The sequence below is a fragment of the Callithrix jacchus genome, chromosome X (assembly GCF_049354715.1).
Source record: "Callithrix jacchus isolate 240 chromosome X, calJac240_pri, whole genome shotgun sequence".
Taxonomy (NCBI): domain Eukaryota; kingdom Metazoa; phylum Chordata; class Mammalia; order Primates; family Cebidae; genus Callithrix; species Callithrix jacchus.
In genome coordinates, this window is record NC_133524.1 from 67,575,001 (window position 1) to 67,590,629 (window position 15,629).

At 44.0% G+C, this 15,629-nt stretch overlaps 1 protein-coding gene across 2 annotated transcripts; it reads left to right on the forward strand.

Annotated features, from left to right (window-relative positions):
• Positions 1-3,755: 3,755 nt before the first annotated feature.
• On the forward strand, positions 3,756-15,615 carry ARR3 (arrestin 3). Of its 2 annotated transcripts, XM_002762962.6 has the most exons (17): positions 3,756-3,794; positions 4,758-4,795; positions 5,061-5,091; positions 5,240-5,300; positions 5,497-5,541; positions 10,163-10,362; positions 10,518-10,577; positions 10,770-10,837; positions 11,498-11,633; positions 11,821-11,905; positions 12,177-12,249; positions 12,652-12,789; positions 14,087-14,170; positions 14,451-14,474; positions 14,626-14,678; positions 14,959-14,968; positions 15,455-15,615. In XM_002762962.6, exons 2-17 carry the CDS (start codon positions 4,788-4,790, stop codon positions 15,543-15,545), a joined length of 1,167 nt encoding a protein of 388 aa, XP_002763008.1. In that variant the 5' UTR covers positions 3,756-3,794; positions 4,758-4,787; the 3' UTR covers positions 15,546-15,615. The 2 variants fall into 2 exon arrangements, with proteins under 2 accessions (XP_002763008.1, XP_054107119.1); XM_054251144.2 differs by lacking the exon at positions 14,959-14,968.
• The last annotated feature ends 14 nt before the right edge of the window (positions 15,616-15,629 follow it).

Genomic DNA, 15,629 nt, shown 5'->3' on the forward strand with positions numbered 1-15,629 from the left:
TGAAAAAACAATGAAGCAATGCATGTAAGAAACCCATAAGAGTGCCCTCGTTGTTACTGAGAATTAAAATATAGGTGTATTTGGAAGGTGTGAGGTCCACTCCAATTGGCTGAGTTTTCTTTATGAAGTGAATAAATGGAATTACCTGCTGAGAGTAAGTGGAACAAGAAAGCCACTCAACCTTGACAGAAAAGAGTAGTGATGTGAAGCCCTGGATGTCTAAACTTACTAATAAAATCATGGGGAAGTGACTGTCTCCATATCATTGTACCCAAGTTAGCTTTATCTGTATGTATTCTCTGTAGTGTGCCCTTTTTGTCTTTCTAAATGCTCAACTTTGTCTCCAGCAAGGCTGTTAACAACCTTAGAGTGGAAACCAGGACTACTTTGCTTAGCACCTAGGACAACACAGGAAATCTGTTTCTACCATTTATCCATCTATCGCCTTTCCATCCTCCCCCACTGAGCTAATGCCTCATCCACATCCCACTTGAATCTTTTGCTCTGTTTTCAGTTGCAATAACAGAAAATCCCAACTTAGATGACTGTTTTTAAAAAAGGGAATATATTATCTTGCATAAAAGTTCAGTAGTGGGTGGCTTTGGAGCTGATTAATTCGGCAGTTCAACAATGTCATTTAAAAAATCCTGATTCTTTCCATCTTTCTGATTGGCAAATCTCGGCATGTTGTTTAGCAGCTTTCATGGTCACAAGGTGCCTATTGCTGTTCAGGCATTGTTTCCAGACATGGCAATATTCAATGGTAAAAGAGGAGCGCCTATTCCTCTATGCTTATTTTTATCATTCAAGAAACCTTTCCCAGAATCTTTCCAGCATACCTCCTCTCACATAACAGTGGCCTGAATTTCATCATGCCTATAACTAAGCCGATCACTGGCAAGGGGGATAAAATGACCATGGCTGGCACAGAGGAGCACAGACCCATGCATAGGAGGGTGAAATATCTTAAAATGGGGATTCTTTCCACAAGGAGGAAGAGAGGGATGACTATTGAGTTGGTAAGGAATTCTGTCTACTACAACCTTTTACTAAGTAACCCACCCCTTCCTCATGTAGAGATCTGATCATCATTTTCTAAATGGAAGGTCTGGTTAGAGATATCGTCCGCGTAGTACAGAATGAGGTGGGTAAGGACCTAAAAATATTTCTCCCACCATTGTATTATAGGGGCCAGAAACTCCAATAGGGATTCATTTCTTTGCCTTCTTACTGTCGCATCCTTGTAAAATGCAAGTATTCCAGGTCAAAGTGAAACGACATAGTTCTCTTTGGGAAGCTTAGGAATCCCAAAGCCAACTGGAAAGAGGCACAAAGAAATCTTCTGGGGAGATGGAAATGTTCTATATCTTAACCTGTGTGGTTGCTATATGTGCGTTTATACAGGTGTATTAATCTCCTATGGATGCTGTAACAAATTACCATAGGCTTGGTGACAAAACAATACACAGTTCTTCTCTTACAATTCTGGAGGTCAGAAGTTCAAAATCAGTTTCAATGGGCCAAAATCAAGGTTTCAGCAGGGCCATGCCTGAGCAGGAACAGCCATCTTGTGGCCATGAGAGACTTCAGGGGAGAATTGATTTCCTTGTCTTTTCCAGCTTCTAGAGCTGTATTCCTTGCATTCCTTGGCTCATGGCCCCTTCCTCCATCTTCAAAGCCAGTGGCCTAGCATCTTGCTTCAGACCCCATATTGCCTCCTATCTCTGAGTCAAATCTCTCTCTGCCCCTCTCTCACAGAGACTAGTGATAACATTAGGGCCCACCTGGATAATCCAGAATAATCTCCCCATTTCAAGATCCTTAATTTATTCACATCTGCAAAGTCTCTTTTTCATATAAGGTGACATTCATCAGTTCCCAGAATTAAGACCTGACATCTTTGTGGGACATAATTCAGCCTGCCACAATAGGTAAAAATTCACTGAACTGCAGTTAAGATTTGTGCATTTTACCTCAGTCAAGAAATGCACAAACTTCTGGAAAAGAGTAATGATTTATGTTCTGTCATAATAATGTAAAAGAGTTAAAGACCTAGCAGATCTACTCTCTTCCTACTGAGAGGCCCATGGATCTGAGTAGAAAGAAAGGATAAGAGGGACCGAGTACTTAAAAGGGAGGTAGGAGCTTAGAGTGTGGGTCTAAAGACAAAAATGGGCTGACCACCAGTTATTCTAGAGATTCTGGGAAAGGTTTCCTGGATGATAAAAATGAGCATACAAGAAGAGAAGCCTTCCTCTCCTGCCATTGAATATTGCCATGTCTGGCATGAAAAGTACATTCATTCTGACTTTTCACCTTCCTCTCAGCCTTGGCATGTATATGAGCCTTTCCTGTATGTCCAGCATTAGTTTCTATCCCACTATGGTACCTGCAGAATCTGGGCTTCTCGTACTACCTGAAAGCTCCTGAGAAGGAGAGAGTTATAGTAACTAAACAACAAGGCCCTGAGATGCATATTGGCTAGGAATGGCAGGGGCTGACACTGTGAACTGTGCAAAGAGAATATGGGACAGCTGTCCAGAGCCTTCAGTGAGGGGCAGGAGTTAGGGAAGGCTGTGCCCAGCCCTCTGAGCCATAGCCAAAGCCATCCTCTGAGGAATGGACACTGCATTGTGGGGGCTGGGATTGAGGGCTGTGTCTATAGATAAGTAATGGCCAGCCAGCTGTAAGGGGAGGTGAAGGGGATCAGAGTCCTGAACACTCAGAGCTTGCAGAGTCTGTCAATACATTCTCTATGCCCATGAAGCCTGAGCCTGGGCCCTATGGGTAGGACAGTCAAGAAAGGAAGATTACTTTCTTGTTACCACTGTGGGGGTCCTGGCAGCTGCAGAGACAGAAATATCTCTAATTCCATGAGCGGTCATATGAGGCAAGAGAAGCTGCTTAGAGCATGGACTTAGTTTCAGGGATTTGATAGAGTCAAGAGCGGAGGTGAGGAGGTTTATCCTAGGTGGGGTGATACAGATGTCAATTGCCTATTCCCTCCACATGCATGCCCTGCCAGAAGAACCTGTCCCTGGGCTGGGAATCTTATATTACCTTCCTCTCCAACGAGAAAAGAAGTTCAAGGCTCACAGACATTTGCACACACAGCTCAATGCACTCAGCTTCCCCTCCACCACTCCTGCCCCCACTACCTACAGGAGATTGACTCCTGCTGTGCACATAAGCTGGGATAATCAGGGTTTCTAAACATCAGCTTCAAGAGTCCAAGGTCCCAAGCGGTGGGGGCCTGGGGACAAGGTACTCTTTCCTATACCTGTGGCTTTTGTGTGGCCTGGAGCCGCTGATACAGAGATTGGAGTGTCACACAAGTATTCCTTTCAAAAACACAAAGTCCTATACTTTGAGCCCTCCCATTTCAACCCCTCACCATACTTCACCTTTAAGATCTTTAACTCCACTTTGACCCAAGTTCTCAGGTTCAAGGCCTCACAAGGCCAAAATCCTGAAGTTACCTTTCTCAAACTCCCCTGCCTTTAACATCATCAGAATCAACCTCCTACCCCCACTCTGTCCCAGCAGCAATAGCCTGCTAATCTTTTAGCCACTAATCTTTTAGGCACTAATCTGCTTTCCAAACTCTTGGCACCTGAGCTATTTATAGCAGTGTTTCATGCCGCCCCACAACCCCCTCTGCCGCAAAGAACCCTATTCTTTTCTGATGACCCCCACCAATCAAAACACTCAGAGGACTGTGTGTATAAGAGGCTGGGGAGGCAAGCATAGCAACCAGAGCTGGAGACTGATGTGAACTTGATCTCTCTCCCCAGGTAATATTCCAAAGCCCTCTACTTCTAGCCTATATGAAGCCCTATGTCCCTTGTTCTTAGCATCCCCTTTAATATATTAGGCAGCAGTTGAGGGACACTCTTCCTGACATAGCCTATAGACATTCAGGCCTAGAGACCCTCCAAAGACCTCTGAAAGCTCCCCTAAGCTCACACCCTGGGCCAGACTCAGTAAGCATCAAAGGGAAGCACTAGAGACATCTCCCTGTCTCTAAGGATTCCCACCCCAAGGCCTAGCCCCTGGGGACCTGGATGGGGATGAGGACGGGAAAATCTAGGGAAGGGAATGAGAGGGATGAATTGGTTCAAGGAGGACTTTCAACCTCCATAGAGACTTCTGTCACCAAAAACTGAGAGCATGAAGGCACCAACCCCTTATCTCCCACGCCTTTATCCCTTCTTTGTTGAGAGTCAAGGCCATTATGAGGTGAACTCAGACTCAGGATCCATTGCAGGAGCAGAAGTAGACAGAATCCATTCATTTGTTCATTCATTCATTCATGTATCCAGCAAACATGCCTTGTGTGCTAGGGGATGTCTACCCTCATACAGACCAAGAAACACATTTTTATTATACTTTTCTGGATGGAAGCCTCTGTCCAGCCCCTTTCCAGAGAAGTTCCTTCTCTCTGAAGGCTCTCAAGAGTTCCCCAGCCATTCTAGGAAGTTTGACCCTTTCTGGAGAATAGATAGTATGGTTATTCAATGATTTGTACAAAGTGGGAAGGTTTTTTTTTCCCTTTTGACCAAGATGGGCAAGAATATGGCTGAAGAAGGCTAAAGAAGTACCCTTGGCTCAAGGGAAAACAGGAGGTACTTGATGTGGGTGAGGTGTCTGTCTGAGGAAAGGTTACATCACACTAGGTGTATATGGATGGTATGCTGGAGTGGGATGAGAAGAATAGAGATGAAATGATTGAGCCTTTCTTCTTTCCCTCTTCCTAGAAAAGGCTCAACATCAACTATATAGCCAACATGTCCAAGTAAGAACTCCTAATCCTCTAAACCTGTGAATTGCTCCCTATCACCATTCAAGTACTTGCCTTTGGGATAGAAGGATTTCCAATCTCTCCCTAATTTGTGTCCTTGGATTCTACCCCAATTACCTCTAGCTTTGCCCCATCCTATGCTCCTGGAGTCTCTTCTCCTAATCCTAAGAATATTTCTTTTTCTCCCCACTTCCCTTATTTCCTCTTCCCTGCTCTTCCAATTCTCCTCTCTATCCTCTTTCTGGTTTTCTTCCCATAGGGTGTTTAAGAAGACCAGCTCCAATGGGAAGGTGAGAGAACCTGGCCCAGCTGGGTAAATGAGAGGGCAAAAGGGATAGGTGGGTACATCCTTCAAGGTCAGGGGTCTGGGTTGGGGGTTTCAGGGGAATCCATTCAAAAATGATTGTGAGAATAACATGGGAGGTTGTTCCACAACAGCTCTCCATCTACCTGGGGAAACGGGACTTCGTGGACCATGTGGACACAGTGGAACCCATTGGTCAGTGAGTCCAAAAAGGGGAAGCCTGGGGAAAGAAAAATGGAAACTAGGGAGTAAAAGAAAGTCCAGGAAAGACCGCGCAGAAAAGGAGGCCAATTAAAGGGAAGAATGGGAAGAACCATTTCAGGGATCATCTTCTATTTCATTGTCTGAGAGTTTTTCCTGACCAGGGTGCTGTCTGTCCCTCTCTCCGCAGATGGTGTAGTCCTGGTTGATCCTGAGTACTTAGAAGGTCGAAAGTGTAAGTGGAAATCCTTGTTGGTCTTGTATGTTTCAGACAGGTAACCCAATGAGTGGATTGCACCAGAAATGTATAAGATAACCAGAAAGTGGCAGGAAATGTGAATGCTTTGTCTGGTGAAGGCTGACAACTGGGAATTCCAGCCCAGTGTGGCCGAATTTTCTAATTGTTAACTAGAAACTGTAAATGAAGCTCAAAATATGAAAAGATTATGGTGCCCCTTACCCAAATAATAGTCCAATTAAATATCTAAAGCATAAATTAAAATTTATTTTTCAAAATTATACAGAATTCACATGTGCTGAAATTAAAATAGCTTCTTTCAAAATTTTGAATTTTCTCTATTATTATTGGTGGTGCCGCTGCTTGGTTATTTATCTGAATCTTAGACTGCCTATGATGTAATCCAATAAGCCAGAAATCCATATTTTAATGCAAATTCCCTGATTTTCAAATGTTGGCAACTCACTAAAAGACTTTAGAAGCCTGGATAGATTAAACCCCCAACCCCGCTTTTTTTTCTGTTGGCTACATGTGACCTTCAGGCTGCCATTTTGCAACCTCTGATATATATCTTTCCATCTTCCTTTTTTGTGTTAGGAAACTGCCTGACCTTTTATTCAAGAAAAAAATCCCAAACAAAGAAACAAAATAACAACCATAAGAAGTAACAGTAAGAAACATTACTCTGGAAGCAGCACTACAGATCAAGATTACGCTGAATTTTTTTTTTTTTTTTTTTTTTGCTGCTGTTTTTTCCCTTTTAATTCTCACTATGGATTAACTCCACTGTGATCTGACTAGAATGAAAATTGGGTTTAATTTGAAAAAGGCCCTGAATGGGTTGATGAATACTAGTTCAGATATAACCATTAGATATTGGAGAATAAAGTAGCCTAAATCTCTCAGATTAAGCAGTGTCAAAAAGCAATCTAGTCAATTTGAAATATTAGAGGAACTTTGGGATAGACTCACAAATTAACCAACTTATTTAAGGTTCCCAAGTATTCTATATTTCTAAAACAGAAATCATTTTTTTCACATTTCTATAAAATCCTCACAAGCTATGGAAAGAAATCTTTAGTTAAAACATATATGTTGTTCTAGGAAGATAATGCATTTTTCCTTTTATTCTAATCTTCCTTTACGTCCCCTTAGTAGAGTTTTATATTACTTTTCATTTAAGTTGCGCATATCTCTTTCTTTTTCTTTTTCTTTTTTTTTTTTGAGATGGAATTTTGCTCTTGTTGCCCAGTCTGGAGTGCAATGGCAGGATCTCGGCTCACCGCAACCTCCGCCTCCTGGGTTCAAGCAATTCTCCTGCCTCAGCCTCCCGAGTAACTGGGATTACAGGCATGCGCCACCACACTCAGCTAATTTTGTATATTTAGTAGAGATGGGGTTTTCTCTATGTTGGTCAGGCTGGTCTCAAACTCCTGATCTCAGGTGATCCACCCACCTCAGCCTCCCAAAGTGCTGGGATTACAGGTGTGAGCCACCGCACCCGGCTAAATTGTGCATATTTCTTGTTTATTCTTAGTTTTTCAATATGTTTTGTTACCTCTATGAAGATTGTCTTGTTTGTATCATATTTCCTAATGTGTTTTTCTATCAAGATACATTTGTGGATGTAAAATATGCTTACTCTGTACTGTGGAGTGATAAAGGCCAGTGACAGGGCAGTAGTATATGTGGTGATGTGAACAAATTGTTGTTCAACAAAAATCTACCTGGAATCCGTCACTGTATTATTTTCTACAATTGCATGCGGCTCCACAATGATCTCAAAATACAAAGTTTAACTTCAAAAGGGTAATGAGAGCAAAGTAAAAAATACCTAAGGTGGCCTTGTGTTCAATTATAGCAACAGACAAAGTTGGGAAGCAAACACAACAGATATAAATGGTAGTTATCTGTGGAACATGATTCACTATTTTGGAACTTTGATTTGTCTCTTCTGATGTTCAGACAATTAACATATTTTTTGTAGAATAAACACAAGTATAAACTAATAACTTTAGAATAGATACTGACTTTTGAAAGGAAATAAAAACAAGCAATTTCTTAGCACGCAAAACAAAAGGATAATTCTAAACTGCTAGAAAGCCAATTACAGCCTCAGTGGGGGGTAGGAGTTGCAAGATGCAGTTGATGTCTTAGTCTGCTGCCCTCCCTACACAGGAATAGCAAGCGATTCCAAGAACAAGTCATCTGATTAATATCCTTACCTCAGGGACTACTAGATCCCCTTCTGCCTCGCTCATCCTGATCTTTTTTCTGTCTCATTCCTCATCTCTTTCATTTCTTCTCTCACCTGCCTCCTTCCAGCCACCTCTTTTCCTCTCCTTTTTCCCTTTCTGTCTTTCTGCTTTCCTTTATCCCTTATTTCCCTTTCTTTTTTCTCCCACTATAATTGGCCATAATTGAGAACCAAGATAAATCTATTTTTTGTATCTTTTGAAAATTACTAGGTTTGTCTCCATTGTAGAAATTAAAAACATAGATGAAGAAGAGACTAACCTTGCCATCTTTAATCGCTAATAATATTTTTCATCTTATTTATTCATATTTTCTATGCAAACATCTATATTTTCATTAAAAATGCTATACTATAAATAATATTTTATAATCCTTTAAATCTGTATCGGTATATAAAAATCCATAACTTTTTAAGTTGCCTAGTATTATATTGTATAGGAATACCATGAAGCCCTGTAATACACATCCTTTTTATATAGTTCAATTATTTCTTTAGGCGAAATGCCTAGAAGAGAAATTAATGGCCAAAAGGGATTCACCACTTTTAAAGCTTTCTATACCTGTTGTCAAAGTGCCCTCTAAAATGCTTATGCCAATTAAATCTCCCTCCTGCAGTGCATGAGGCTGTCCATATTGCCCTAGCCCTTATAAACATGGATATTATCAATACTTTCAGGCTTTGCTGTATCTTTTGAATATAGGTTCATTTTCGTCATTCTCAATTTTAAAAGAAAATAATCTGGTGTTTGATGTTTTGAGTTCTGAAAAATACTAAAACAAGTTGCTTTCTACTCAAGTACTGCTGTTGGTAGTTTTCTTTCCTTTGGGTCACAGCCCCTGATAGAAATAAGACGTAGCCCATTCGTGTTCTACATCTTTACTTGCCTCAACCTCTGTCACCCTGTACATGGACAGATAGCCCTCCCTACTCCATTCTATATTACATTAGCCCTTTTCGGAGGCTTTCTATCTGCCTCTCACTTGATTTCTTTCAAATCTTAGATGCCAGTTACAAAGTATGAGTTCAATTATACTTTTCCATTTCTGTCAGTATTCCCATCATCATCATCAATATCCACGTCTACATTATTTGAAGTTTCCAAAAGTATTTCTTTTTTCTTTTTTTGACATGAAGTCTTGCTCTGTTGCCCAGGCTAGAGTGCAGTGGCGCCATCTCAGCTCACTGCAACTTCCGCCTCCTGGGTTCAAGTGATTCTCCTGCCTCAGCCTCCCAAGTAGCTGAGACTACAGGCACCCACCACCACGCCTGGTTAATTTTTGTGTTTTTACTAGAGGCAGATTTTACCATATTGGCCAGACTGAAATTGAATTCCTGTCCTTGGGCGATCCACCCAACTTGGCCTCCCAAAGTGCTGGAATTACAGGAGTGAGCCTCTGTGCCCTGCCTGCAAAGGGATTTCTTATACATCAACTTCTCACAACTGTCTTATGAGTTAAGTTAAATACCTATGAGCCTGGACGTTGGAGACAGACAAGCCTGAGTTGAAATCCTGAGCCATTGCTTCACAGCACTGAGCTCCCTTTTCGTACCTGTAAAGTGGAGATAATAACACGTCAGAGGGTTATTTGGAGGTCTAAATAGAATATATAGAGCTACTAGAGCGGTCCTATTCTTGACAGGTGTAGTAACTGAGACGTGGAGAACTCAAGGGGTTTGTGCAAATCCTATTCAAGTCCAGGTGTTCTGACCCTAAGTATTATTGTTTCTCTTTTTCCTGATAAAATATTTCAGGCATAGAGAATTATGTCAGGAATATGCTGTAAAAATCACCAGGCTTTAATAAGAATGACAGAAACAAACTAAAGCCTCCTGTGTGTCCTTCTCTGATCCAGTTTAACTTCCTCCCTCCCTACTCCTTGTCCTCCTGCTCTCCTCCCTCCACAGATAACCACTATCCTGAATTTGATGTTTATTCTCTCAATGGCTCCATTCTTGTACTCCATATTTATGTGTCTATGATCAACTTTGATATTTTCCTACATTATTTTAAACTTTATATAACTGGTAGCATACTGTGACTATCATTCTGCAGCTAGATTTGTTTCTTCAATAGCTTCTCTCTTTCTTTCTCTCTCTCTCTTACTTTTTTTTTTTTTGAGGCAGAATATTGCTCTGTCGCCCAGGCAGGAGTGCAATGGGGCAAACTCAGGTCACTGCATCCCCCGCCTCCCAGGTTTGAGAAATTATTCTGCCTCAGCTGCCTGACAGGCTGGAATTATAGGTGTACAACAACATGCCTGACAAATTTTTGTATTTTAGTAGAGATGGGTTTTCACCATATTGGCCAGACTGGTCTTGAACTCCAGTCTCCAGGACACTCTCTTCCTCCTTTGCCTGCAGTATTTGTCATGTTGACATGTGCCTTTCGCTATGGCCGTGATGACTTGGATGTGATTGGTCTGACATTCAGGAAAGACCTGTATGTTCAGACCCTGCAAGTGGTCCCAGCTGAATCCACCAGCCCTCAGGGGCCACTCACAGTCCTACAGGAGCGACTGCTGCACAAGCTAGGGGACAATGCCTACCCCTTTACCCTGCAGGTACTGACCCCAAGCCCTGGGCAGGCAAGGTTTCCAGGGAAGATTAAGAGAGGGAGTTCAAGAAGGGAAACAAGGGAGAGGGGTCCCTATTTTTTTTTGTATTGATTTGAATTTTTTTTTTCTACATCTTTCCTGACCTCCTTTTTGTCCCCTAGATGGTGACCAACCTGCCCTGTTCTGTGACACTACAGCCAGGTCCTGAAGATGCAGGCAAGGTGAGGACGGAGGACTGGGTTCTACGAAAGAGGGATAGATGGTAGTGCCAGGGTAGAGGAACAGTGGGACAAACAGTCAAGAATGCAGAGAAATGGACAGCTAAGGGAGGTGGTCAGGCATTTTCTTATAGGCCCATGGGGAAGGGAGGACAGCACTGGAAATGAGCTCTCTTTGCCCCTGTCCCTTTCCAGCCCTGTGGGATTGACTTTGAAGTGAAGAGTTTCTGTGCTGAAAACCCGGAGGAGACAGTTTCCAAGAGGTATTCTCTGGTTCTGTGTCAAAGTCCCTGCCTTCAGCCCCTCCTAGGAAATAGATCCTGCTCTGGTGACAGAAAGAGCCCCACTTCCAACCCCCAGAGCATCGTCGCCACCAGTGATGCCCGTTTCTCAGTCCCCTCTGACTTCTCTTCTTGCTCTACAGCAAGGGTCAGCAAACTTTTGTGTAAGGTCCAAAAAATAACTATTTGTGTTTTGTGGGCCGTGTAGTCTCTGTTGCGACCGCCCAACTCTGCTGTTGTAGCACAAAAGCAGCCACAGGATGTACAGAAATGAGTGAGTGTGGCTGTGTGTCCGATAGAACTTTATGGACACTGAAATTTGAATTTCGTGTAATATTCATATGTTGTAAAATACTATTGTTCCTTGATTTCTTTCAACCATTGACAAATATAATATAACCATTCTCAGTTCCTGGACCATAGGAAAACAGGCAACAGGCCAGATTTGGCCAGTGGGCCATAGTTTACCAACCTTTGGTCTACATATTACATTAAGGGTCTAGAGGAGTTCTCTGAGGCGGGGGCGGGGGCGGGCTTCCTCTATTCCCATTCTTAAGCAAGGGTTGGGCTATGGGGGTGGCATGGGAGAGGTCTGTGGGTCTGAAAGGAAGATGTTTGGCTGATCTGTTGGTCTCTGCTCAGAGACTATGTGCGACTGGTTATCCGGAAAGTACAATTTGCGCCACCGGAGGCAGGCCCTGGCCCCTCAGCCCAGACCGTCCGTCGCTTCCTTCTGTCAGCTCAGCCCCTACAACTCCAGGCCTGGATGGACAGGGAGGTTTGTGACCCGCACTTCCTGCCTCCTACCCCAGCACGCCCTCTGATGCCCTTTCTTCACTGATTTCCTACTTGGGCAAACAGAGATGGGAGCCAGGGTGGCAAGAGTGCTAAGGAAACAGGGTTTATAGGTCTCCATCTGTGCATTCTTCCTCCAGCCTTGACGTGGGTCCCTCCTTCTGCTTTAGGTTCACTACCACGGGGAACCCATCTCTGTCAATGTTTCTATCAACAACTCCACCAACAAGGTCATCAAAAAAATCAAGATTTCCGGTGAGTTTCTTTTCCCATCCCTCTGCACCTGGTCCCAAAGCCACGGGTCTTTTTCCACAATTCTGCCCCAATTACCTGTGTGCATTCCTCTAAGCTTTCCCTCAATCACACACCTGTCAAAATGCACGTCTCATTTTGTCGCTAACCACATCATGCTGCATGACGTATAGTGTACCTGTGTACCTGTGTAAGGTCACCTCTAAGGACAGTAAGCTGGGGTCTCAAACATGACTGATTGATTATAATCACGTGCTTTTCCCGGCTTGTTCAGTCGACCAGGTCACTGATGTTGTCCTGTATTCCCTAGACAAGTACTCCAAGACTGTGTTCATTCAGGAATTCACGTGAGCTGGCACTGGGGCTGGGCTCAAAGAGCCAAAGGGTGGGGTGTTGGGAAGAGGTCCCTAGGTGGGTGAGAAGGTGGGAAGAACAAAAGGGAGGGAAGTTCCAAAGAATGGGGAAATTCAAGATGAAGGTTATAGTACAGAATGGGAGGGATTCCCAAGACAAAGGGATGGAGGGGACAAACCTTACCCCCAGGAGTCCCATCACAATGCTGAGCGAGGGCAGAAGCATAAGCATTTCCCATCTGAATGAATTTCTCCCAGTCTTCACAGTTAAACATGTTACGTCTCTGGGATACTCCAGTAGGTTCTTGTACAATCTGGTACAAGATACTCTTGGGAGTGAAAGTGTACTTAGTAGGCAAACCCAGTCTAAATCCTTCTCTTGTTCATCTTTCAAAGGGAGACGGTAGCTGCTAATTCCAACTTCTCCCAAAGCTTTGCAGTAACCCCAATCCTGGCTGCCAGCTGCCAGAAACGGGGCCTGGCACTGGATGGGAAACTCAAGCATGAGGATACCAACCTGGCCTCTAGCACAATGTAAGCTCAAATGTAACTCTCAGGCTCCATTTCCTACCCCTCGACCATTCCACATGCTATGTATACAGCTCCGAGGTTTCATTTTCAGTGAAGCCTACCTGTTTTTAAACTGTCTCTAGGGCAGTACTCACAAACCTCTCCAGGATCCAGGGCCAGCAGCAAGCTCAATAATGCCCAAGGGACCAACGGCAGGCTTAGGTCAGTGGTGGAAAGAAAGGAAAACACGGAGAGAAGAACAATCCTTACGTTGTATAAGATTTCACAGTTCACTGATGTCCTACATATGTAATGGGTCATCTTTGTGAGAATCACACTATAGCCTGGATAGATGATCTTACTCCCGGTGACATTTAAGGACCCTAAATCTCAGAAAGAAGAAGAAACGGGTTTAAGATGGCATGGCTGATAAAAGGTAGAGTCAGACAGGATTTTAGCACATGTCCTCCGGCTCTGAATATTGCGATCTCTACGTTATCTAATCTCTAGAGAAGATGAAAATGCAGTAGAAGCCTAGGAGATGAGAAATGGAGAAAAAGGAGGACACCAAAGGAAAAGGATGCAACAGAAATTAATAGAATCCTAGGAAGTCATTCACTTGGTCCTGTCCCTCAGAGGCCGTAGCCTTACATCTGTCTCCCAGCAAAAATCACCTGCCAGCATCTTTTAAGTGTGAACCCTCCATCTCCCACCATGGCTTACCAATCAAGCAGCTATAGACTACTATCGCTGCAAATATCCTTAGAAATCATCCAAGCAGCATTCGTTTATATGTAAGGGATCAGCAGCACAGAGCAATGATGAGATTTCTCCCAAGCTCCCTGGAGGAGGTAGAACGAGCTAGATCTTGAAATATGTGAAGGATCTGGTTACCAACAGGAAAAGAAAGGGAGCATTATATACTGGGAACACAGCATGGGCAAAGGCTAGAGGAAGGGAATCCACATGGCATGTTCTGATCACAGAGAGAAGATGGGTCTGCTTAGGTTGCATCCAGCAGTTAGGACAGAAAAGGTTAGAGAGGCTAGATAGGGCAAGATTGTTAGGGTCTTGAAAATCAGGCAGAGTAGTTGTTGTATTCAAAAGGTAGGCTCTTGAGCAGAGGGTGACATGGTAAAACTGAATGTTAGGGAGAGAAATGTGGTCTCCATGGGGAGGAGAGCCTAGAGCCTGGGAGATATTCTGGGAGAAGACTAAATGTTATACGGTGTGGTGATGGGAACGCATGAGAAGAAACTGGGGACTGAATGAATTCTCCTAATGCCCCTACACACCCCCAAATGAATACTACACCCTCCAGTATTAGACCAGGAATGGACAAAGAGTTGCTGGGGATCCTGGTGTCCTACAAAGTCAGAGTCAACCTGATGGTGTCCTGTGGCGGGTAAGTGAGGGTTCTGGGTCTGTCTGGGCATGGGCTAAGGAGTTAAGGGCTTTTCGTCTCCCTTTTTCTCCCAGTTAGATTGACCCAATCAAACCATTCTTCACCCCTTCTCACAGACCAGGTTCCCAAACCTGTGAGCTCAGCGAACGAGTCACTTTCCCTTCCAGAAAAGCATTCTGTACTTGGCTCATTAGGGTTTATGATCCATCATTCCCTATTAAAACTATGTTGCCCCTTCTCTATTTGCTGCTAATAATGTTGGGTGTCATTCTACCAACAGCATCCTAGGAGACCTGACAGCCAGGTAAGAGACTGTGGGGTGGGGGGACAAGAGCAAGAAGAGGTGGACAAGGGAGCGTCTGAGGGCATCCGAAGACTGGATATCTAAGAGAGGGAGGTTCAAGGGTTGGGCTTGTAGAGAGATGAGATGTCACTCCACATTGGGATCCTTGCAGTGATGTTGGTGTGGAGCTACCTTTGGTCCTGATCCACCCGAAGCCATCTCATGGTGAGTGATCAGGAGAAACTCAGAGGAAGGGTTTTCCTGAGGGCTGAGGTCCAAGGCATTCTGATCTGATGACTTGGAGACGAGCAGTTTGGCTGTGGATGGAATAGCAATAGGCAGGCTGGGTATCTAGGTTTTCAGGGAAAGTGTGTGTGTCCTGTGTGCTGGGGAGGAAGGATTGGAAAGGGAGGGAAAAGGGTAAAGATACTTCTTCAGGGAACTGAAGAACCCCGAATCAGCTTCAGCTCCATTTTTTTCCCCTCCCTCTCCATGCTTGCTGCAGAGGCCGCTAGGTAAATGGCATAGGAGAGACTTGGAAGCCCCATTCCCCTCTTCCCATTGCCGCTCTCCATGTTATGACAATGGAAATGTGAAAATCCTTTCCATTGGTGCTTTAAATACAGGTCCAGGGTAAACATACGGCTTAGCTTCATGTCACACTTCGGCGTTTTTCATAGGCCCCCTGTTCCCTTTCTGCATGCCCCACCTTCCGGTCCCTTTCGTCTTTCATTCTTTGATACCTTCTGCCTTCCCACTCCTCATCCTTATCTCCCTTCCAGTGCTCCTGGGAAAATCTAGTGCTGGGAAATTTGGGTGGGAATGAAAGGAAACAAGCCAGAGTGGGTGATGAAAGATGGGGGGCATCAAGAGCGGGTGAGGGGGCCTAGCTAGAAAGAAAGGAGGCGATCAATTTTCTGGGATCAAGAAAAACCAGTGGACACCGAGGACACCCAGAAAGGGGTTCCTAACCCTGCATTCTCTTTTGCTGCTTCTGCAAGCTCTGAGGACATAGTCATTGAGGAGTTCACACGGAAAGGCGAGGAGGAGAGCCAGAAGCCTTTGGAGGCGGAGGGAGACCAGGGGAGCTGAGGAGCTTGCTCTGGTGCCCGTCTGTGTGGGAGCCCCCACTGTAACACTCTAATAAATCGGCTTGTTCAGACGTGCCTGGTGATC